This window comes from Cyclopterus lumpus, chromosome 24 (assembly GCF_009769545.1).
Source record: "Cyclopterus lumpus isolate fCycLum1 chromosome 24, fCycLum1.pri, whole genome shotgun sequence".
Taxonomy (NCBI): domain Eukaryota; kingdom Metazoa; phylum Chordata; class Actinopteri; order Perciformes; family Cyclopteridae; genus Cyclopterus; species Cyclopterus lumpus.
In genome coordinates this window covers 21,194,274-21,218,172 of record NC_046989.1, presented here as the reverse complement: position 1 = coordinate 21,218,172, position 23,899 = coordinate 21,194,274, and the positions used below count along the sequence as shown (strand labels likewise).

Genomic DNA, 23,899 nt, shown 5'->3' with positions numbered 1-23,899 from the left:
TCGATCACGGGAATATTGATTTGAACTAATACTGATACAACTTGATGGCTCACACACATCTGCATTAAGTTTGTTTTGCACCGGTTGCACGTTATTGTTTTGAAAAGATATTTAGTGTAAAACTCTTATATTTTAACTTGTTTTGTTTAGTTTTTCACAGGTTGCACTTTATTGTTATTAACTTGTAAAGATATTCAGTGCCAAACATGTTAATTGCAGCCACAATAAGCTATTTGCCAAATATTAGTTCTTTTTTGCACAACTTTATTTGCATTGTTCTAACAAAGTGAATGCATTTATTTGTTTTTGTGTGCTGGAGCAATCTGGTTTAATTAAAAGTGATTGCAATTTTCTTTATTCTATTATTTGAAAAAGCACAGATGAAGGAGTCACAAAAAGTTGTTATTTCAATTTTGTTGGGCAACGAACTTTTTTCGTGGGGCGCGAAGTTTGAGGACCACTGATTTAGAGTCACGTGCTTTTGGGCGGGGCTAGCTTGAGATTGACAGGTTGCTACCACGGTGCTGTCCGTTCTGGGAGTTGTCCGTGTTTTTGTCTTAAAACCCTTTCAGTGTGAATGGTTACATTAAAAAAGGTCTTTCTTTTTTCACCTCATTGCTTTAACCTCTCAAAACTCACCTTCCTGCCGGCGGGTTAAGGTTCGGGTTAGGGTTAGGGTTAGAGTTCGGGTTAGGGTTCGGGTTAGGGTTAGAGTTCGGGTTCGGGTTAGGGTTAGGGTTAGAGTTTGGGTTCGGGTTAGGGTTAGAGTTCGGGTTAGAGTTTGGGTTAGGGTTCGGGTTAGGGTTAGAGTTCGGGTTAGGGTTAGAGTTCGGGTTAGGGTTCGGGTTAGAGTTCGGGTTAGAGTTCGGGTTATGGTTCGGGTTAGAGTTCGGGTTAGAGTTCGGGTTAGGGTTCGGGTTAGAGTTCGGGTTAGGGTTCGGGTTAGGGTTAGAGTTCGGGTTAGAGTTCGGGTTAGGGTTCGGGTTAGAGTTTGGGTTAGAGTTCGGGTTAGGGTTAGAGTTCGGGTTAGGGTTCGGGTTAGGGTTAGAGTTCGGGTTAGGGTTCGGGTTAGGGTTAGAGTTCGGGTTCGGGTTCGGGTTAGAGTTCGGGTTAGAGTTCGGGTTAGGGTTCGGGTTAGAGTTTGGGTTAGAGTTTGGGTTAGGGTTAGAGTTCGGGTTAGGTTTCGGGTTAGGGTTAGAGTTCGGGTTAGGGTTCGGGTTAGGGTTAGAGTTCGGGTTCGGGTTAGGGTTAGGGTTAGAGTTCGGGTTAGAGTTCGGGTTAGGGTTCGGGTTAGGGTTAGGGTTAGAGTTCGGGTTCGGGTTAGGGTTAGAGTTCGGGTTAGGGTTAGGGTTAGAGTTCGGGTTAGAGTTCGGGTTAGGGTTCGGGTTAGGGTTAGAGTTCGGGTTCGGGTTAGGGTTAGAGTTCGGGTTAGGGTTAGGGTTAGAGTTCGGGTTAGAGTTCGGGTTAGGGTTCGGGTTAAATTACAATATTTTGAATGATTGTAAAAAGTCACCATGCTTCGGTTTGTTTTACCGTGACACAGAAGTTAATTGGTACATCTTGGTGACGATAAAACCTTAAACCCTCATCCAAAACGTTGTTTCTCATAATTTAACCTAGACCCCAAAACCCGCCGCCGGGCAGCTCGGTTTGAAGAGGTTAAGGGGTACTGCAGCAATTTGGTGACGCGCTTTGCATCCGGCCTTCTGATTGGCTGGTTGGCCTGTGCGCCGGGCAGATGATGTAGTTTATAGGCAGTGCGGCAAGACACAGAGACGAAGTTGGCATAATAAGAGGGAGGCTGGCAGCACAGACTGAAATTAATTCATGCTTTGCTGAGCTGCAGGGGTGGCTGTGTAGAGTGTGTGTGTGTTTGTGTGTGTCTGTGTGTGTGTGTGTGTTAGCAGTTGTATACTGACAAAATGCCAGCGCTGCACTTTGTTTCCACCTTCTGCTTCTTTAGTGTCTTTTATTGTCCTTATGGCAGCAGCCACAGCGATCGCCCAGGTGCAACCGCGGAGAGACGCTCGCGTCTCAAAATATGTGCCTCGGTTTGGCTGCTATTGAGGGTTAGGGTTAGGCTGCACATGGGTGGGACAAGGTACTATGTCGCAAATATTTCATTTTATAATAAATCTGATTAATGATGGAATGTGTGGGGTCGCAGAGAGTGGGGTTCTTGGTTACTGTTGCTAACATGAAAATAAAAAGTCCAGCTGCTCAATATGTAACTTAATTTCCTCGCAGACTGTGCTCATGAGGTCTGAATTCCGTTGTTGCTGCTTCAGTCTCAAGAGCACAAGACAGTGTTTACCTATCAAATGACCTTTTCAGCTCCTTTTCTTGACTCTCGGGTCGATGCCTGGTATCTTCCCCAGTCAAAAACAAAATCTGCACCACAGGTTCTGGCTCGAAAAGCACGAGGGTCCCGTACTAAGCCACCCCAGAGTTCCTGTTTAATACTAGCACGTCTATCTCTTCCTCAACAAGCCGCGAGCCTCGATTACGGTAACTGTAAACAGGCAGGAAGAGCCATTGTTCCCGTTTCCCAGCAGGATTCAATGCATTCATGTCGACATGCAGAGTTATGAGCAGCATGTTGGGAGCATGCTCCGCCGATGTTTATGGAGGAGGGTTCTGGGAACGAGCACAAAGAGCCGAATGGGCGGTGAGAGGGCAGCAGAGCGGCGAAAGAATGGACTGCTTTATTCTTATTAGCACCAATTATAAAACCAGTTGGTCTTCCTCTGACTATTTGATGAAGGGAAGTGAGTAGGAAAAGTCTCTTTGTTATCCTTGATGTCTCACTGATTTCAGTTGTCTCCGCGGTGGATATAGTGTTCAGTTTATGGGCCTCCTAACCGCTCCGCTTCTGAATGAACATGATGCAGCGGGGCTTCACTGGGAGGACCCGAAAACAGACGCTTTGGTTCTTGACCAACATTGATGTGCGTCATCGGCTAAGTCCTCCCCTCGGTGCATCGCTTCAAACCCAGAGCTGTTGGTTCTGCTAATCTACGTTCAGAGAACACACACTCTGGGAAAGGGAACAACACACATTGCTGCGCACAGCTCCACCCGTGCTTCTCTCACACCATCCTCCTCTTCCACTAACGGGTCACATCAGGAGATAAATTCTCTCCGTGACTTCGTGGCCAGTCCACGTTAGACCTTGAAGTACGGCGGCGAGGACGGAAATCAACCACCCTATCTGTCTGATCCCTTGGATTTGATTCCTCTGATTCCAATGCTGTCCAACAGTGGTGCATGCAGCACCGCTTGGCTAAAGAACAGCGCTAACAGCTTATGCTAACGGAGGTTGCATTGAGCTACATTCTAAATCAGTAAAAAAAATTCTTGGCCGAAGGTAAATTACGAGTTATTATGATTCAGATGTCATCTTGTGAAATTCTGTTTTTAGCGAGAAACTTGAATACAGTTGTTTGAAGCAGATGTTTTCACAGTAATATAAAGATATTAGCGTATTATTTTGAGCGGTTTAACTTCCTGGCACGAGCGCAAAGCAGTTCACAATACATCAATAATCCTACTAATGCCAAGATTTATTTTAATCAATGCAAATAATAAAATAAATATACAATCATACATCTTCTAATAATTTGAATTGTGTTTTTATGCAAATTGTCACTATAGGTGACAATAACAAAGTTAAAGGACAGGGGCTTTTTAATTCTTTTATATTTTTACACTGACCCCCAGGACGGTTGAAATGATTTTTTCGGGATGTACAATTGGCTCAAGGCCAATGGGTGACTACGTCCACTTCTTATATACAGTCTATGGTCAGGAGGCGAACAAACCGGTCTTTCACTACGACACAATGCACAATGATACAATGAGAGAACTTCTCGTACCACATGTCTGTTGGGTCGGGCTCTCACTGGACCGATACAGAGGAGTCGGATCTGGACATGAGCTCCAGACTTAGATCAGCAAAGCACCGTCAGCCCTCTAGAAGTATTGGAGAGGAGGCTGCCTGAAGTTATTGCTCTGACATGACTCAGTCACTGTGTGTGTGTGTGTGTGGTGTACATTTGAGACATGTGTGTATTATTCCCCTAAACCCAGTGAGCTGTTAGCTTCCCAGCAGAGGTGAGAGGGGAGCCTGAAACACACACACGCACACACAGGAGGAAAGTCATACTGTGTGTCTGATATAAGTCTCAGTTGTGGTTGTAAAGTGAATGTGCACAGTGAGCAGCTCAATTGGATTAAATGGGTATTTTCCTACAAAATTCATCAAAGCAGACTCAAGTGTGCATCGGGAACCTAAATGGCAGCACCGGAAATCCAAAACACACTCATCTGTCGGACCAAATTCGACAGTGCTTAAGTCTTGCTCACTACTGGTCTGGAACCAGTTGTTTGATTGCATGGGCTCATACTTTGGTTTTGGTGGGTATTAATTCGTGACCTGATCAGCATACAAATCCAAATGTGGGCAAACAAGAGTGAGAAGGAGTCTCAGTTGGTTGGGATGGGGCGCTTTGGTCCTTCTGTCAGTTGCTCCGGCCATCTGTCCAACCCTTTGATCAAGAACTAGACTAGGTCTTAACAACTCGTGGTCAGCTTGTTATTCAATCTGTGTTTATTCATGAACGAGGATTACTGCTAATGTTGGTCCCTTTGGCAATAAAATGGGATTTCTGCTTTTGGTTTATTATGGATTATGAGTTGGAGGATTGTGACCATAACGGGAGATGCATGCACTTGCTTTAGTGGCCCCAATTTTGCTAGAATTTTTAACATTTTACACAAGATAAATAACACTTTTCTTTGATATTTGCTGTGGATTTTGGTCTGTTGGCACATTAACCCGGCTCTAAGGATTCATGCTCCCAGAGGGAAAAAATATTTAGAGGAATCATTTGGAGAAACGGCTAAACAAGAGTACATTTTGAACTTGCATTCACCAGATGGCCAGAAACATGACTTCAAATGAACGCTTATGTTGCTCTGTGACTACTGGGTGTGTTTATAGGCAACTGCTTGCGAACATGTTTGCCATATTAAATATAAAAAGGGGATGATATGTCAGTGTTGTGTTTACAACCCCGCCCCCCCCCCCCCAAAATAAGCCGTTATTGCAGGTTGTTTTGTGTATTTTAATAATAACCCAGTACCAAGAAGTACTGAATCATCTCCAGTCGAAGTATATCTGCATTCAGTCCCTTTCGTACCCACTAAAGACTATAGAGTGCATCTGTATGGTTTTGCTCGCAGCCAATCAACAGCAAGATGCAGTATAGTGTGACGCTGCAGTGTGACGAAGTGGAGTGCTGTGTTTTTGATGTCACCAACATGGTTTAAAAGGTTGGCTATACTACACGCCTGTGGCGTCTGATCAAAATAAATGCAGTGGTAGCATTTTACGCGACTGAATGCCTCCATTCACATGAAGGGTATCGAATGAAGTAGGAAAGAAAAGGTATCACGTGAAGTACTCCATTGGTCTCGGAATCACTTTAAGAGTGCTGGCATCGTAAAATGATACCCAGCACTAATGGAGCTTCAGTTTCATTGCATAGATATATTCTGCTATCTAAACACTTTTGCCATATTTGTTTATGTCTCTTTCCCTTTCATGCTTTCTTCTCCTCTCAGCTCTTATGTACAGTGATCTCAGCTCGGGTTTTGACCACAACCAGCCCAGCTGACCAGTCCATCCTCTCCCCCCGCCACTATCAGCACACCGACCCCGACTCGGGCACCCAGCTGGTCTGTGACAAGTGCCCGGCAGGCACCCACGTGTCCGTCCACTGCACCCGGACGACCGTGAGGGAGTGCAGCCGCTGCCCTGAAGGCACCTTCACACGGGGCGAGAACGGGATGCAGAAATGCCATCCCTGTCGAACTCCATGTCCTGCAGGCTTCGTCGAGAAAGCCGTCTGCACGCCCATCCAGGACCGGGTCTGCACATGTCCCCCCAACAGCTATTTGTCGGCGGATGGCGGCGCAGAGTGTAAGCCGCACTCGCTGTGCCCGCCAGGCACCAGGGTGAAAAGGAGGGGAAGTGAAACAGAGGACGTGCTCTGTAAGCCGTGCACCAAGGGGACCTTCTCAGACGTGGAGTCGAGTCTGGTGAAGTGCCCGACCCACAGGGACTGCCAAGCTCAGGGGCTGGTGCTGCTCACACTTGGAACTAAAGAGACAAATAATATATGTGGAGCCCCTTCTGCAGACCCCTCTTCCTCTTCATCTTCGCCTGCCTCCACAACCACCCCACTGGGGCCGGCACAGGCTGTTCTTGTACAGAGACCCATGACTACTTCATCCACTCCATCATCATCCCTGACTGGACCTGCATATAAAGGTAAGAGACACTGATTGAATGCAAAAACTGTCTTGATTGGAAATAGCAAAAGAAGTTTGAGATGGCTTTTAAGATATCAAAAAGTGGCGTGATGTCTACTTAGGCTATGCTTTGCTGAGATGGGCTGAATAAGGCTAGTAAGAGCCGAACTATGGATGTACTTTCCTTCTTAATTTCATTGGCATTCATGGTTAAACATTTAGAGATACTTTCTCAATGTGAGCGTGGATGAGGAAATACCATTCTCATGTCTATGCATTTAATAATGGGCTGGAAGTCAGGATCTGCCGAGCTCAGCTGAACAGAGTGGAAGCATTATTCCTCAAATTGCCCGTTGCAGCAAAAGGACACTGTGAATCCTAAAACGAAGAACATTTATAAGCATGGAAACAGACCGGTGGCAGCTCCCTGCCTCCGGAATGTTACTATTTCTGCCTCATTCACCTCCTTTTTCCTACTCCCTCTATCCCTCCTTACTTTTAGATCCCCTTTCCCTTTTGTGTTTCTTGTTCTCTATCCTCCCCCCTCCCTCGCCATCCCTCTTACGTCTTGTCTCAGTCAGTCATTTCTCAGAATCAACTCTCTAATGCCAGTAAACCCCTTCTCCCTACATACACCCCCACACCTATAACACTGTCACTACTGTTTGTGCTGGCATGCGATCGATGGCTTCTCAGCCAGTTCATTTGACCCCGTCTGTGCTGTCAGAGGGAAAGTGAGGGTGGGTGGTGGCGGTGGGTATTACGCACTCATGACTGTTATTTTTTCACTTGTGTGGAGAGGGTGGAAAGGGGGGCAGAAAAAGAGTTGTAGCCTAGAAAAACACGTCTTGGCTCAACAATAACATCAGTGATAAGACAAACTGATGGGCTTTGGAGTTACATCACAAATCTCCTAGCAACCACAGATGTCCTGCAGAGATTTTGCTGTGAATGTTAATTTATATTTCAAAAGGGCCTCAGAATAGGAGGTGCCAGTACCTGGAAAACAATGACAATGCATCATGGCAGAAGGGAAGGAAACTAAAGTGTTGTGTTGAGCTCAAACAGAAAACGAGAGAATGGAATCCTTCAAATATTTATTTCCAAAGTATGTTGATAAAAAAAGTGCAGAATTTATGGGGGCGACTATGGGTCGGTGGTTAGCATGCCCGTCTTTCAATCAAGAGGTTGGCAGTTCAATCCCAGCCCTAGTCAATGTGTCCTTGAGCAAGACACTTAACCCTGCATTGCTCCCCGTAGCTGTGTCTATGGTGTATAATGTAAAGTTTCTTTGAGTATCTTGAAAAGCACTATATAAATTAAATGGATTATTATTATATTCCTATTTTTTTGGCAGTTTTTAGAAATTTGGTTTCTGGTTTTAACTTTAAGCTCAACATTTGTCTGTTGACAACCAACAAACGTGTAATCAGCATGTTGCATACTGTACAACATGGGGCGACTGTGGGTCAGTGGTCAGTGGTTAGCAGGTCCGTCTTTCATTCAGGGGGTTGGCGGTTCAATCCCTGCCCTAGTCAATGTGTCCTTGAGCAAGACACTTAACCCTGAATTGTTCCCTGTAGCTGTGTCTACAGTGTATGAATGTAACATGATTGTAAGTCGCTTTGGATAAAAGCGTCAGCTAAATGACATGTATTGTATTGTACAGATGACAAATGCAAATCAATTCCTTGTAAAGTGTAAGATTTGTGTTCAAAGCTCCGGGTCCCGTGGCTGCAGGAAATTCAGGATTCGAGTTAAAGTTTAACAATATTTAATGGCAAAGATAATACTCATGTAGCGTTCACGATCGTGGGGCCAGAAAGGAGGATCTCTCCACTGACGGAATGCAGCTCCCAGGGAGCCACAGACCGGGGCTGTCTCAAGTCTCCAGACCAGTAGAACCATGTCTCCAGACCAGTAGAACCATGTCTCCAGACCAGTAGAACCTTGTCTCCCCAGAACAAATGCTCGGTCGTTAGTCTGGTCATGCAAATGAATTCACACCTAAAGGTTAGTTCCATTGGTCAGTTCAAAGGATGCCGCAGTTCTGTTCGCTAAGCCAATTGATAAATTAGCGGGGTCAAAGCTCACTCTTCTGGTCAAGGACAGGAAGTTCCCCCTATTATCCTGCCTTCAGAATAAAAGCAACACATTAGGTTTCAATCGGCATCCATTTTAACTATTGTCTAAACAATAAAACATTCATTCATTCTCATGCATCATACAGTTAATCATTACATTTGTCATTAAAACAGAATAATAAAACAGTGATCCTCTCTTATGTTTCATAATACATTCCTCCAGAATATTCCTCATAATATCCCAAATTAATTATCATATCTTTCTTTATGTATTAATTTAAAACACAAACTTCTCTTATCTACATGTGCAAATATATAAAATCCACTACAACCTAACAGTCCCTCCTTTTATACTATTCCATAGTATAAACAACTTGTATTGGATTTTATTTCACCGCACTGTAAACATCACTGTAATACAATCTTTATTATCAATACCTGTGGAAGAAAAAACAATATCACTCCCTCCTTTTGACCCTGCTCTGCAAAGTAACTAAAGTCTAGGAGTGTTGTGATCAGATATGTGTCTATCTGTGCATATGTCTATGTGCATCTTCTTCCTCTGCACTCTCATCTTCTTGATGGTCTCCTCTCTCTGCATGCTCATCTTCTCCATGGTCTCCTCTCTCTGCATGCTCATCTCCTCCATGGTCTCCTCTCTCTGCATGCTCATCTCCTCCATGGTCTCCTCCTCTGCATTCCTCCATTCCTCGATTTCCTCGAGTAAAAGGAAAACAGCAAGTTCAAACACTATATTTATTTTATTATCATCATACTTCTGTGATTTTTTTATAATTTGAATCAATGTGTTAAAGGTGCACGATACTCCTCTGTGGGCAGCACATCTGTTGGTGAGGTCCATCACAGCAGGCAGCCAGGTACACGGTGAAGGTCGACGATGGAGAGACAAGTGTAGCTGTGGGAGAGAATTAAAACACACAGAGCGGCTTTCTGCGCCGGCTCTAACTAAAGTTGGATATCTGAAATATATTTGGAAATAATTTCATATTTCCCGAACCAATTCTCCAACATGTCTGAGAAGTAGTCATTCTATTTCTATGTTTTCTTTTAATCTTCTCAAAAATTATTACTTAAGGAACTGAATTATCCAGGTTCGGACTAGCAATCTCAAACTAAATTATCAAGGATCAGATTAGCAATCTCGAACTCCGTGTGAGGAACAGCTTCTCACCTGTGGGAGGAATCAACTATTAAATGCGCTTCTGTTGTCCAACGGAGTCTTAATTACTCGTCCAATCCCATCTATCTTAAATTATTTATCTCTTAATTTATTTATCTCTGCGGATTATATTATATGTAATTGATCCACTCTATGTTCTTTCAACTATTTCAAATCCTGCTAGGATCTGATTGCGAGCTGGTATTCGTCTGGCTCTCCTCTCTTGCTCGAACACCTACTGAAAGAGAAAATGAAATCTCTCATTTCTTCTCAAAAATATTTGCAGCTAGGTATTTTGTGCCATGACATATTTCAGCTATCTTTGACTTAATCGTCCGATTAGCTCTCTCGACTATACCCTGTGATTGTGGGTGGTAGACTGCTCCGTGTGCGTGTGTAATTCCTAGGTGTCTTTCCACCTCTTGTAAGTGTTTGTTTGCAAAGTGTGTGCCGTGGTCAGACCCTATTCTCCTTGGAACTTCATATCTCGGGATGAGTTCCTTCTTCGGCCATTTTAAGACTGTCTTTGAGTCTTCTTTCTTGCAGGGGATCGCTTCCATCCATCTGGTGTATCTGTCGATCATCACGAGTAGGTATCTGAAACCTCTCTTCCTGTTTTCTGCACCCATATCGGTGTAGTCGATGCATATTTCTTTGAATGGAGCATCTGGCACTGGAAACTCTCCTTGGGGACATCTGTATGGTCTTTTCATACTAAAATCATTGCTGGTGGGACATTCATGGTGATGAGTTTCACCATCTCAGTCATATAGGATGCCACCAGAGGATGGAAACTTCCTCCTCTGTTCTTTTGGGATTCACGTGAGAGGGACCATGTGCCTGTCTGATGAGTCCTTGACACATCCTTGCAGGTGCCACTATGTGTCCATCATGTGATCTCCAGAGTCCTTTCTTTTGGACGGCTCCATTGTGTCCCACTGATTCTGCTCTGCTCTGTTCTTTCTGCATGAGCTTGATGTCTTCTATTCCGAGTTTTGGGAGTTCTGGTGCGGCTATGTCTGTCCTTTGTTTCACATAGCCTGCTGCCTTCTTTGCTGCGAGGTCAGCGGCTTCGTTGCCTTTTGCCACTTTTGTCTTTGTGGTCTGGTGTCCTTTACACTTCATCACTGCTATGTGTCGTGGTAGCAGGATGGCTCTCAGTAATTGCTTCAATTGACTTTTGCTTTACTGGTGTGTTTACTGTAGTCAAGAATCCTCTTCTCAACTACTGGGGGACCGTCGTCATGTACGGCTCCGTGTGAGGTTGAATCGGTGTAGCTGTCGACCGATTTCCCTTCTGGTTATTCAAGTGCTTTTGTCAATGCCACTACTTCTGCTAGCTGTGCAGATGCTGGCTGTGCGATGATTTCCGCAGAAATGGTTTAATGTCTTTTCTCTTGTTGCTGCACGACTGAGTATGCGGCAATATTTCCATCTTCACATTAAGTCCATCGGTCATGTCGTTTGGCTCGTATGAGACTGTGATATGTAACTGTTGTAAGACTTTTGAAATCTTATCTTGTCATCGAGAATGCACTTGAGGTCAACTAGGCAAGAACTCCATGTTCTGTGTTGACCTTGAGCTCGTGACACATCACAACATGAGCAGTTTTCTCAATTGCTCTTTTCAGGACTGCCAAGTGTCTTGTGCAACCTGTTTTGACCTTTTTCGATGTGGTCTAACTTCGAGCTGTCGTACATCAGGTCTCTTTCCTCCCTCCTTTTTCTGAAACAAAATAGCGGACACTATCCCGCTTGATTCAGAAACATCAAGGTGGAAGGGCCTGTTGTGGTCAGGTGTAGACAGCTTTGAGGCTTAGCCAACTTCTTGTTTGGTCTTTGCAAATGCCTCTTCTGCGTCATTTGTCCATGTGAGCAGGGCTTTCATGTTTCGGCTTCCTGCTTCGGTTATGTCTCTGAGTGGCTGTGTGAGAGACGTGAAGTCAGGAACGTAGTGTCGACTGTAGCCTGTTAGGCCCAGGAATGACAGCATCTCTTGTACTGTCTTTGGTTTAGCTGCACTCAAAATGGCCGACCTCTGTCCCGCAGACAGAGCGCACGAGTCTCCTGAGATCAGTTGTCCCAGGAATGACACTGCATTTTTGCAATCTGAGTCTTTGAGCGCTTCACCTCATAACCTGCTTTGGTTAACAGCGTTAGAAGGTCTTTCGTCACTCTAAGACAAATTGCTGCAGTTGGTGCAGCTTAACAGCAGATCATCCACGTACTCTACAAGTACTGTGTCTTCCGGTAATATGAAGTCTTTGAGGTCTTGCTTCAGGGCTGCATTAAACAAACCCGGGCTATCTCTGTAGCCTTGTGGCATTACGGGTTTGGCACTTGAATGTTCTGTGCTTTGTTGATGGTTCTTAGGTCATGAACCATTCTCCAGCCTCTGTTACCGGATTTTTGGACTGGTAATATCTGTGTATTCCAGTTGGACTCTGCGTCGATGAGTAAGCCTGCTTCATACAATCCTTGAATTGTCTCTCGAATGCCATCTCTCTGTTCTTGTTGCAGCGGATATTGATAGCGCCAGACCGTGTCTTGATCTGGTTTCAAAGTCATTACCACGTTATGTTGAGTGGTGTGGCCAACATCATAGTCTCCTCTTGACCATATTTGTGGTGGCACTTCCAACATTTCATCAGTGGAGGGATGGTTCGAGTGTTCCCTTCCATGATTTCTGTCAAGGTCAAGTTGTCGGAGTTGTCCCTTGGAATACGAGTGTTGCTGTATTTTCCAATAGTCACCATCTGGGGTGTGGGACAGATATGGGGATTTGGTAGGAATCCACCTCTCTTTTGAGACTCTCCATCATGGGGCCAATATTTCTTGCTTCATGACCTGCTCTGATCAGCAGTGTGATGTGAGGGGCAGAGTCAGGTCGCAGTGCATACCAGTCTCGTTGGTCTGCAGACAGTAAACATTCAGCTGCAACTCCTTCTTTTCCTACAATTATGGCTTCTGTTCTGATGACTTCAGTTTCACCCTCCTTTTCTTCTTAGGCGGCGGCGTAGTTGTAGGTGCAACGGTAGGGATCTTCTGGCATGACATATGGATGTTGTCATAATCCATGGCAACTATGGCACAGGTGATGATAGGTTCTCGCCCATTTGGAACCATTATTCACTGCGCCGGGCCCTCTGGGCCTCTTCATAGAAGATCCACATAATCTTCATCCTGCACTATTCTTGCAGGCATCTGGTTCTGGTTTGGAATGTGTCGTCCAAATCCTCCTCTTTGTGGGCTTCCTCTGCCTCTAGCTGCATCAGAGCGACTGTAACATTCCTCAGCCCTGTGCCCAAGTCTGTCACAGATACGACAAGGTTCTCGCCACCTGTCTCTTCTGGATCCTCTGGACTTGTCTCTGTCTTTCTCCTCTTCTTTATATTGGTCCAGGGCTTTGCCCACTGTTTCCTGGATCTGGACGACAAGGTCGCTAACAACAGCCATCTGCTTTCACGCTTGTGGGCCGTGCTTAGCAGCCTCTGTGTCCTCTTTTGCTATCTGTAGCTTCAGGAGTCTCATTGACAGCTCATCTTTGGTTGCCTTTTCTTCTTCATCATCCTTGTGGTGCTGAGTTATGTGGTGTGTGATGTGTTTCTTCCACACTTCAAAGGTGGCATCTTTATGCCCACCGTATGTTGCTCACGACTCAACTTGGCCGGGAGACCTGCTATTACAGCAGCCTTCCACATGTTCAGGTATGTCAGGTTCCTGTCATGTCTGGTGCCTGTAGCTGATTCCCAGGCGTCAGCTGCTTTCTTCAGGTACACCATGGCTTCTTCATCTGACTTTAGCTTGATGCTGGCTAGGTTGGCCATGTCGGGAGTATCTCTGGGATTATATGGCTTGTATTGAGGTGTGCCATTGCTCAATGTCATGATAGGTGCCTGAATCTGGCATTTCCCTCTTCTTCTTCACAGCACACTGGGCTTGTTGCTGCCACTGACATCTGACTGTCGTGGTGGAGGCTTGTAGCTTATGCCTTCCTTTGCTCTCCTTGGGAGGTGTTGTCGTGATCCCTGGAGGCTGTCTCCTCCTCTGCTGTCTTGGAGGCTGTCTCCTCCTCTGCGCCAGTTGCAAGGCACAGTTAATTGACCGAAAAGGTCAAGCAGGGCTCCTCTTCTTGTGAGATGGGGGTGGAGGGGGTTGGGGCCTTGATTTGGCTCCTCTTCTTGCTGAGGTGTCGCAGTTGGCCATGCGATTAGAATGGAGGCTCTGAGCTGGAGGTGGGGGCTCTGAGCTGGAGGTGGGGTGCCACCAGGGCGCAGTCCATATGCGTACATCGCCTGTTGTTCGTTTAGGGATGGCGTTAATGAGCGAGGGAGTGGTATCTGGGTGGGACCTATCTCCTATTTGTATCTATTGGGACGCTCTGAATTGGTGAGGTCATGACTTGGCGCCTCTGCCGGGCTTCCTCCTCTGCCTTTCTTACTGGTAATGTGATGGACTGACGTTGTCTTTACCCTGTTCTGACAGCTCTGCTTGTGACAGTGCACCTTCCTCCTCTGCCTTTCTTTCCCTCTCTTTCTTCCACCATAATTCTCTTCTCATTAGGTCCCTGTCTTCCTCCTCTCTTTGCTGACTTTGTCTAGCATCCCTTTCTCTGCCCTTTTCTCGGCCAGCTAATGCCCTCTGCAGCTGTGCGACCTTGTTCATCAGGTCTGCGACTGTTCTGCTTTCTGTGGAGTCAAACTCTACACTGCCTCCTAATAGTCTTTCTACTGGGGCCATGGTGTGTGGAGCTTCTCTTTTAAGTGGGCTGTGGGCGTACGGGGGGAGGGTATTAACATATTATGGGATAGATGGAAGGGGTGGGAACGGGGGCTGATGGCAGAAGTACAGGGGCTGTCTCCATTGACAGCTCTTTATTCCTGTTTGTTTCTTCTTTGGGGTCTTTCGGGGTGTTGCTTCTTCCGGGCAGTGTTGTCTTCATTCACTGCTATGCCATGTCGTGGCAGTCTTGCCTACACAATGGCTTCATTGGTTCTGGTGACGTCTGCTGATCGGGACGTGAACCAATTTTCCTCTCTGTTTGTCTTTTGCTTGAGCACTCTCATCAGAGTAACTTCTGGTCTTCTGTGGGCCCCTCCAGGGTTGTTACGTCAAGTAAACCCTCGGTATGACATTGCTGAACATATTTCCTCAGCTTCTTATTCAGTCTTTTGGCTTGAACTATCAGGTTCATAGCAGCATAGAGGATGTCTTCAATCCAAGTCTTGATTGAAGTTGGCTCGACATTTTCCGAGAATCGGGTACTGACTGGCTTTATATAAGGAAATGTAAATGTAGAAGGAAAAATAAAATTTCAGATTAAAATTTATCCAAAAAATTAAAAATTAATTTTTTTGAATAAATTAAAAAATAAAATATTTTCACACTATGTGTCTAACGTGCAAGTGTGATGCGATTGGGAAAAATATTCAAGTTAGGAAGGGACAAAAGTTATACACTGCAATTGGACAATAATAGGTTAGAGGGAATAAGGTTGTACACTGCAATTAGGACAATGTACATTTAGACAAAAATGGGAAAAATGTGTTACTTTATGCAAATGGAACAACGATTACGTACAGTCCACACAGCCAAGCACAAAGCAAATGATACAGCCTTCAGCTGTCAAAAATGGGAAAAACTTGTTATTTTATGCTAATGAATCACTAGGGGCCCAATCGGTATAAGTGGAACTCTGTTCTACGCTTATACAGGCTTCTCCTGCGTTTCAACCAAAATCAATGGAAAAAATGTTATTTTAAGCAAATTTGTAACAATTACTTTTAACCGCCCAGCATAAACAAGCAAATGATATGATCACAAAAACTGCCAATTATGAAAAAAGCAAACGATAAAACAATTACTCTTTATCAAAGAATCGTCAATAATGAAAAACAAATGGCATGAGAACCAAAACCGCCAATTATGAGAAAAGCAAACGATAAAACAATTACTTTTAATCAAAACCGGTAATGATGAGAAATCAAACGATATGTCTTAATCAAAATCCGACAATCATGAGTAAAGCAAACGATAAATCAATTACTGTTATTCAAAAAACTGGCAATAATGAGAAAATCAATTGCTGTAATAAACTGGCAATACTTAAATCAAAAAGAATAATGCATCAGTGGTTTATCACTGTCCTCTTTCACTATTCAACATGATGGTGCCAATAAGGTTGATCCCTAGGGCACTCCATGGGGGGGGGGGGGGGGGGTTCAACCACTAGGTGTCAAACCTGATGGTGAATGGCTCTCGACTGGAAAAGACGTGTATTCTAAACACGTGTGACCCACATGTGGTCTTACAGGAAGAAAAAAAATGGCCTTATTTTATAACCCTTTGTCTGTGTCCTCTGTCTCCTTTTTCCTCTCTTTTCTCAAAAAGGTTTAACTACTTATTCATCAGGGGCTCAAAATGGTATAAGTGGGATTCTATTCTACCCTTATCCTGTCTTCCCTATGCTTGTCTCTTCGAATTATGGAATATATATATATATTTACAGTATTTACAACAATAGCACGCTGTACTGCATAGAAAACTGTCTTAAACGGTCCCAAGGTAGGTGGGGCTCTTGCTCTCTTCACTCTACAGACCTGTTTGTAACAACTGGTTTATCACGGTAACTTATTTATCTTATTTCTTACAATAATCCATATCAATTCTTGCGCCGGTCTTCGCCGGGGGACTTGAACCCTCCACGCTGCTAATCAGTCGCGTCACGGAACGATTTATATATTGTGGACTACTGGACGTTAAATTCAATGTGCGTCCCTAAAGAGTCTAAGGGGAAAATGTTTTTAGCGGACAATAGATTATGGCGAATAGCTTCTACGTGACGCTCACTAACTCCTCACTGTGGGGGGTTTAAATAAATAAACTCCGGCAGGCCGTTCTCACGGACTTCAACTCTTTAGGAACAATGCGGCACTATCTTCGCGTAACCAGTTTCGTTCAATATGCTTGTGCGACTTACAACAGATATACACACATTTAACAGTACAACACAAAACAAACATAAAAACACTAAATGAGCATCATCTTCACCACAGACCTAGCTTAGTCCTTATTCTACGTCGTGTTTTCACGCTAAATGTTTAGCCTGGTCCAACAAGCTCCGCACCAATCCACACGCTAAAGTGTCTATATTAAGCTATGCAGGATTCGATAAAACAGGTTCCAAGCTTACCGATAATGAGTTGGCCATGATGTGGAATGGCGTGGATCTAACGGGCCCAGTTCCTCAGCCACGAGGCCACAGCAGCTCACGTCGGTGGTCACCAAATTGTAAGATTCGTGTTCAAAGCTCCGGGTCCCGTGGCCGCAGGAAATTCAGGATTCGAGTTAAAGTTTAACAATATTTAATGGCAAAGATAATACTCATGTAGCGTTCACGATCGTGGGGCCAGAAAGGAGCGTCTCTCCACAGACGGACTGCAGCTCCCCAGGAGCCACATACCGGGGCTGTCTTGAGTCTCCAGACCAGTAGAACCATGTCTCCAGACCAGTAGAACCTTGTCTCCCCAGAACAAATGCTCGGTCGTTAGTATGGTCATGCAAATGAATTCACACCTAAAGGTTAGTTCCATTGGTCAGTTCAAAGGATGCCGCAGTTCTGTTCGCTAAGCCAATTGATAAATTAGCGGGGTCAAAGCTCACTCTTCTGGTCAAGGACAGGAAGTTCCCCCTATTATCCTGCCTTCAGAATAAAAGCAACACATTAGGTTTCAATCGGCATCCATTTGAACTATTGTCTAAACAATAAAAATTGTTATTCATTCTCATGCATCATACAGTTAATCATTACATTTGTCATTAAAACAGAATAATAAAACAGTGATCCTCTCTTATGTTTCATAATACATTCCTCCAGAATATTCCTCATAATATCCCAAATTAATTATCATATCTTTCTTTATGTATTAATTTAAAACACAAACTTCTCTTATCTACATGTGCAAATATATAAAATCCACTACAACCTAACAAAAGGCATCGGTCATCTCTTGCCGTAACATCCTCCCTCCTGGCAGGGCTGTCAAGTCTCTAATGCTCATCTATAGAGCGACAGGCACCTAATACTCCATCCATCATTTAGGTTTATTTGCCTTCTCATTCTCTGCTATCAAGAAGTGAACGTCAGCTTGATTATTGCCTCAAAAATGTTGGGCTTCAGTTTGGTATACACTGGGTGGACACCTGAGATTACAGGATGTCAGCAGATGACCAAGATCACAGGGGGGGGCGGTTATTCTTCCTTCTGTTTCAGGTCCAGATTGCTTGCATGGATTAAAGTGTTAGGATTCCCTCTTGTGATGCCATCTTTTCATCGTCTGGGTTTAGCAAATCTCTGATGTAAGTGAATTTAATATGCTCACCCTCCCTCTTTCTTTTTTCTCATCTCTTACCTCTCCACTATCTTGTCTCTTGGCTCTCTCTCTGTTCTCTCTCATCTCTCTTCCTCTATCTTCTTCTCCATCGATCCCTCTGTCTCTCATCACAGGCACCTACAGCCAGTCAGCAGCCATTCAACTGAGGGGAAACTCGGGTGGGAAAGACCACCACACAGAGGGGCTTCTCCTTAGCTGGTCTGGCAATCCCACCCCACCAAACCGCGATCCACCGTGGATTTCACAGCTCCCAACTCTCAAGCAACTCATAGACCTTGTGCAACCACGCGGGCAACCCAATCCTGACCCTGTGTCAGACCCTAACAAGAGGGCAGTGGAGGCTCTGGAGAGTATAGAGGTAGTCAGGGTTGGTGTTAGCAAAGTAGCCGGGCAGGGGAGTGGAGGTGGTGGAAGTGGGGTCTCCAGCTACTACAAGCCCACTCGCAGGGGGTCCCCAAGGCCGAGCACCCACGATCACTTTGACATCAACGAGCACCTCCCCTGGATGATAGTGCTGCTGCTCCTGCTGGTGCTGGTGGTGATTGTGATCTGCAGCGTGAAGCGGAGCTCTCGCGTGCTGAAGAAGGGCCCCATGCAGGACCCGAGCAGCATCATTGAGAAGGCAATTCAGAAGAAAGCAACTGCGCCTCTAACGCAGGTCAAAGAGAAGTGGATCTACTACTCCAACGGACAGGGTAAGCCTGCTGTATCTGATTCCATTAAAAGAGTGCATGAGGCTGCTTTGGTGAATTTGCCTCGAGAACAGAACAGATTCAAAGTCTCGAGACTTAATCAGTCATTCAAAGGTTGTTTTCCCAATGGAGTGACATATGAAGCTGTGCTCATCCACTATGTAGAGCAGTGGTCCCCAACCTTTTTATCACCGCGGACCGGTCAACGCTTGGCAAATTTTACCGCGGCCCGGGGGGGTGTTGGTGCGGCGCGTTAGTGCACCGACCCTTTGAGAGTTACGTGCGTACGTTTTACATGCCTTCACAGATACAGATACACCACAAAAACTAATATAAAGTGCATGGAAATTTTTACTCACCATAATGCCAAATCAATGGGAGCCCTGCGCTTGTTTTTCTACACAGAGACGGTCCCATCTGGGAGTGATGGGAGACAATGACACCTGAAGTGTGTTGCTTATATCCAGTCTACTCCGTTGTTTTGTTTTGGTTGCTGTCACTGCAGAAAACCCCGCTTCACACAGATAGGATGTCGGAAATGGCAACAGGGTTTTCAGTGCGGTGGTGGCGATCTCAGGGTATTCTGCCATGACTTTAATCCAGAACACCGGCAGAGTTGTTGTCTCCAACATAATTTTAAGGCCGCCGTCATTTGCGATCTCCAGCAGTTGATCATCTTCTTGCACAGATATGCTAGATTCACCTGGTTTGTTGACAAATGGGTTGCGGATCCATTCCTTGCCAGTTCGTGGGTCCTTTGTGGTTGGGAAGTAGCGCTCAAACTCCTTTAAAAGCAAAGACAGGTGATCGTGCACCAGCTGGGAGAATGAAGGCTCAGGCTCAGTCTCACCCAAAATCCCCGATAATGTTTGAAACATGTCCAATATGCCTCTGTTCACTCGCCGTCCCCACAAATCCAATTTGGCTTTAAATGCAGCTACTTTATCTGCCAACTTGAAGACAGTTGTCATTTTTCCTTGAAGTGACAGATTGAGTTCATTGAGCAGGTTGAATATATCGCACAGGTAAGCCAGTTTTGCGACCCATTCCTCGTCACTGAAATGTGCTGCTAGCGATGACTTCTTTTCTGAGAGAAATCTTTGCAGCGGCTCTCTTAATTCAAAAACTCTGGCCATAGATTTCCCTCTGGATAACCATCTTATTTCTGTGTATAAGAGAAGGCATCTGTGCTCTGCGTCCATCTTCTCACAAAGCTGCTCAAACAGGCGCGAGTTAAGGGCATGTGCTTTGACATGGTTAATAACTTTAATGACGTCAGTCAATACGCTGTTCAATTCCGGTAGCATTTTTCGGCTTGCCAGCATTTCCCTGTGAATGATACAATGCGTAGATTCACACTCAGGTGCAACCTCCTTAATCCGAGCAGTTAAACCAGACAGCCGTCCGGTCATGGCAGCAGCTCCGTCTGTGCATATGCTGATACAAAAGGACCATTTCAGTTTTCCTGATATATAACCAGCCAGCGACTTGAACAGTTCTGCGGCTGTGGTGTTGGTTGGCAACGATAGTGCACATAACATGTCCTCATGCACATCCTCCTGATAAAGATATCGCACATAAACAAGTAGTATTGCCTTGTTGTCAACATCTGTAGATTCATCAGCCTGGAGGGCGTACCACGGTGATGTATTAATCCTCTCCAACAATTGTGTCTCAATGTCTTCGGCTATTTCCTCAATGCGCCGAGTCACGGTACTAGCCGACAGAGGCACCTGTGCTATCTTTTTAACAGCGGCCTCCCCTAGAAGTTCACGGCAAATGTCTTTAGTGGAGGGCAAGATCAATTCTTCACCAATAGTGAATGGCTTTTTAGCCTTAGCAATACGGTTAGCCACTAAGTATGACGCTCTAAGTGCATTCGCATTTACTGATGTGGTGGCCCTCAGTAATTTCTTCTGTCCTTCGTGTTCCTGTTTTTTTCTTTCAAAATACTCCAGGGGCTTGTCTTTTAATCTAGGGTGCCTGGTCTCCAAGTGGCGAAGCAGTTTTGAAGGCTTCATTGCCTCATTAGCAAGCCGGTCGCCGCATATTATGCAGAGCGGCCTTGGAATATGGGAATCACCTGCCGTGATAAACCCATATTTTAAGTAGGTCTCCTGGTATTGTCTGGTAAAAGTTTTCTTTTTCTTTGAACTGGTAGGCTCTTCTTCTGTCTCTTCACTAGACCTTTTCCCTTTCGCAAAAAAAATATCCAAAGACGTCTGTTTCTTACTCATTTTGCTAGCTTGTGGGTTAAAATTGGGCGCACAAGTGACCGGGATGCAAACGAGCAAATCCGGTCATTTTTCAAAATAAAAGGTTTTTCAAAATAAAAGATCGTTCATACTCTGATGATAAATAAAACGGAAATTATTAATTATTTCTTGTGCAGCCCGGTACCAATTGATCCACGGACCGGTACCGGTCCGTGGCCCGGGGGTTGGGGACCACTGATGTAGAGGATTCTATACTTTCCCTTCCACACTCAAGTATACTTACGGCAGTGAGTTAGATTTGGTTTAACTCGGAATTCATCTGCGAATGGTCGAATGAGGATTTAGCCAATGTTTTCTGGTTGAGCTGGACCAAAACTCCATGCGGCGCTGTTTGTTCACATCCCGATAAGCAACTTGAGATGCGTGAATGGAGTTGTAGCTGAGAGACCACATGTATGACCGCATTGTGGCCAGTTAACAAGCCAATTCTAAGCTATTGAAAAGAAAAATCCTTTTCAGAAGATAGCCGATTGGTTCCAAACCAGTAGCCAGTAGGTTCTGCCTCCTTTGTGCTCTACACAAACCATTTACCTAAATTCAACCAAAGCCGGCGCGTACATGATTGGTATGAACACTTGTTGGACAAACAGGTACTCAAAAGCACATTGACATTAATAAATGAAGTAGTTTCCCGTGCGGAAACAAAAGTCGTTAGTCAGGTACTTTGTTCTTGTTGTTAGTCACATGATTCGCTTTTACGCCGTTTAGTGACATGAGTTGTTAGTTACTTTTTTGGCTAAACCTAAACTTTAACAATTTATTTTGAAAGGACACCTGCCATGTCCAAAACTAACGCGAGAGTGGTACCTAAAGCGTCATATTTAGCCTCACTTTTTTGACGAGTGAAAATGTGTTTCTTGAAATCATGAAATCATGTTTTTGTCAAAAGCATTCGGATGTCCCCAATAATATGCAAGGCATATGCCCTCAAAGAACGCGTTGTACCCAAACCCTGCCATGATGTTTTGTAATCTCAGGACTAGTGGTTCTACCATCCACAGCTACCATGGGCCCAGTCGGGTGTGGTGACGTTGTTCTGCGCCCTGTCGGACAGTCGGTTGATGCGATCGAGCCACTGTGGGTTTCTGATCAAATCAATTCTGCCCCGCAGCACATGGCGTGGAGAGCGGTGGTTACACAAGCAAGGACGTGACCCTGTTGCAGTACCACCCTGCTGTCACTACCATCCAACCCCAACGCACACACTCAGGTTGCATCAATTTCTCATTTCTCCAATTTCATCTTGGTTTCTATTTCTCCCCCTCACCTCCCATGTTTTAACTCCTTGTTCTTAGTTGCTTCTCTCTTCCGTTGTCATTTCTTTGTACCTTTTTTTCCGCACATTTTCTCTTCCTGTTTTGTTCTTTTGCTCAAGACTTGTTGTTTCTTACTCTTATGTTTCGATCACTAAGCTTTATTTCTGACCTCTTCCTGTCTCCAGCTGTCTTACATCCTCTATTTGACTCTTCTATTTAACTTCCTCTGTCTGAGGCTTGCTTTGGAAATTTTCGATTTGACTTCTCTCTGTATTACTACTGTTATCACGCCATACACACACTCTTCTTTAGCGCTCGTCTGTTGACACTGTGGCTTTCAACAGGTAGAGGACATTTGGCCCCACAGCTGAGCTCTTGATTTCGATCAGAGAGAAAGACCCAAACCCAGGGGACACCTCCTGCCTGAGACACTCGACTCTCCACTTTGAAACTCTGTATGTGTGTGTATGTGTGTGTGTGTGTGTGTGTGTGTTTGTTTGTTAAAGCCGAGCCACCCGCCACCCTCTCTCTGCTCCCTCTGCCTGGCCACAGAGAACTGGAATAATCTGGTTTTAGCTGCATCAGGGTTGTTGTTTGGTTGGCAAGGCACATTAGTGGGTCAAGCGGGTCTCTTACAGGATGACAGAGAGATATATGGACAGAAGGAAATAAACAGAGAGTGAGAGAGATGGTGGAACAGTGATGTTGGAGGTGGGGTTTGTGAGTTGGACAGCGGGAAACCGTTGCTGGCGAACCACACTGGGGTTTCCTTGCTGTTACATAGCAGCCCAGACACTGAAGATGCCTGACAAAGAGAGGTATGGATGTAAACAGAGACAAGTAACAAGTAACTTTGAAGAAACTAGTTTGCAGGTTTTCACCAACCCATGAACTGCACAACTTAAGTTACTGTATGTTGAATGCAAATGCCTGAAGAAATACTTTCCCTAAAAGCTGCACTGATTATTATTCTCTTCTTAACAGTGGACTTATTGACTATATTTGAAAGGGGTCTACCCACAGAGAATTATCACTGAACTGCGCAGTTCCTCTCAGCTCCACATAGCGTTTTAGCATCTCTCAGCTCAATGTTTTGGTTTTCACGGCCCACAACTTTACTGTTTCGATTCGCTCTCACTTCTCTCATGAACCTATTCTCTAGTAGTGAAACAAATAATATTCCGACGGTAAGCTTCCCACCCAGATTTAAATGGCCGATGGATACATTTAACAACTAGCTGGTGAATATAGTGGAGCTAAAGAGCCAGAGGTTGGAGGAGACCAAAACAGAGTTCGGAAAGACAGTGAATAATGGACTGAAATTCATCAAGTTGAAAGAAACACAACTTCAATTGAATGATAATTCTTCTGTGTAAAACACTTTCTTTATTTGGTTTTTATAATTGTACAATGTGATAATCATAGACTGTATAGAATAAGTTGTATTTATCATGACATAATAATAATAATAATAATAATAATGCATTTAATTTGTAACGCACTTTTGCCACAAAGCCAGTACATAGTTAAAACAAACTATAATAAAAAAGAAATAGCTGACAGGGATTTAACATAAAGTCATAAACACCTTCCTGAATAAAAAGGTTTTTAGGCCAGTCTTAAAAGAGTCCAGTGTCTGTGTTGCCCTCAGGTGGTCAGGGAGACTGTTCCATAAGCAAAAGGTCTTAAAGAGTCCAGTGTCG

The 23,899-nt window shown here is 44.6% G+C and overlaps 1 protein-coding gene across 2 annotated transcripts in view; it reads left to right on the top strand.

Moving 5' to 3' along the window:
* tnfrsf21 (tumor necrosis factor receptor superfamily, member 21) overlaps positions 1–23,899 on the top strand; it is a 61,688-nt gene that overhangs the window by 5,234 nt on the left and 32,555 nt on the right. The window contains exons 2-4 of one of the 2 annotated variants that reach the window (XM_034527953.1): positions 5,626–6,334; positions 18,086–18,667; positions 22,052–22,150. In XM_034527953.1, coding sequence (XP_034383844.1) covers positions 5,626–6,334; positions 18,086–18,667; positions 22,052–22,150 — 1,390 coding nt within the window. The remainder of the gene's footprint in view (positions 1–5,625; positions 6,335–18,085; positions 18,668–22,051; positions 22,151–23,899) is intronic. The other variant, XM_034527954.1, reaches the window with a different exon arrangement.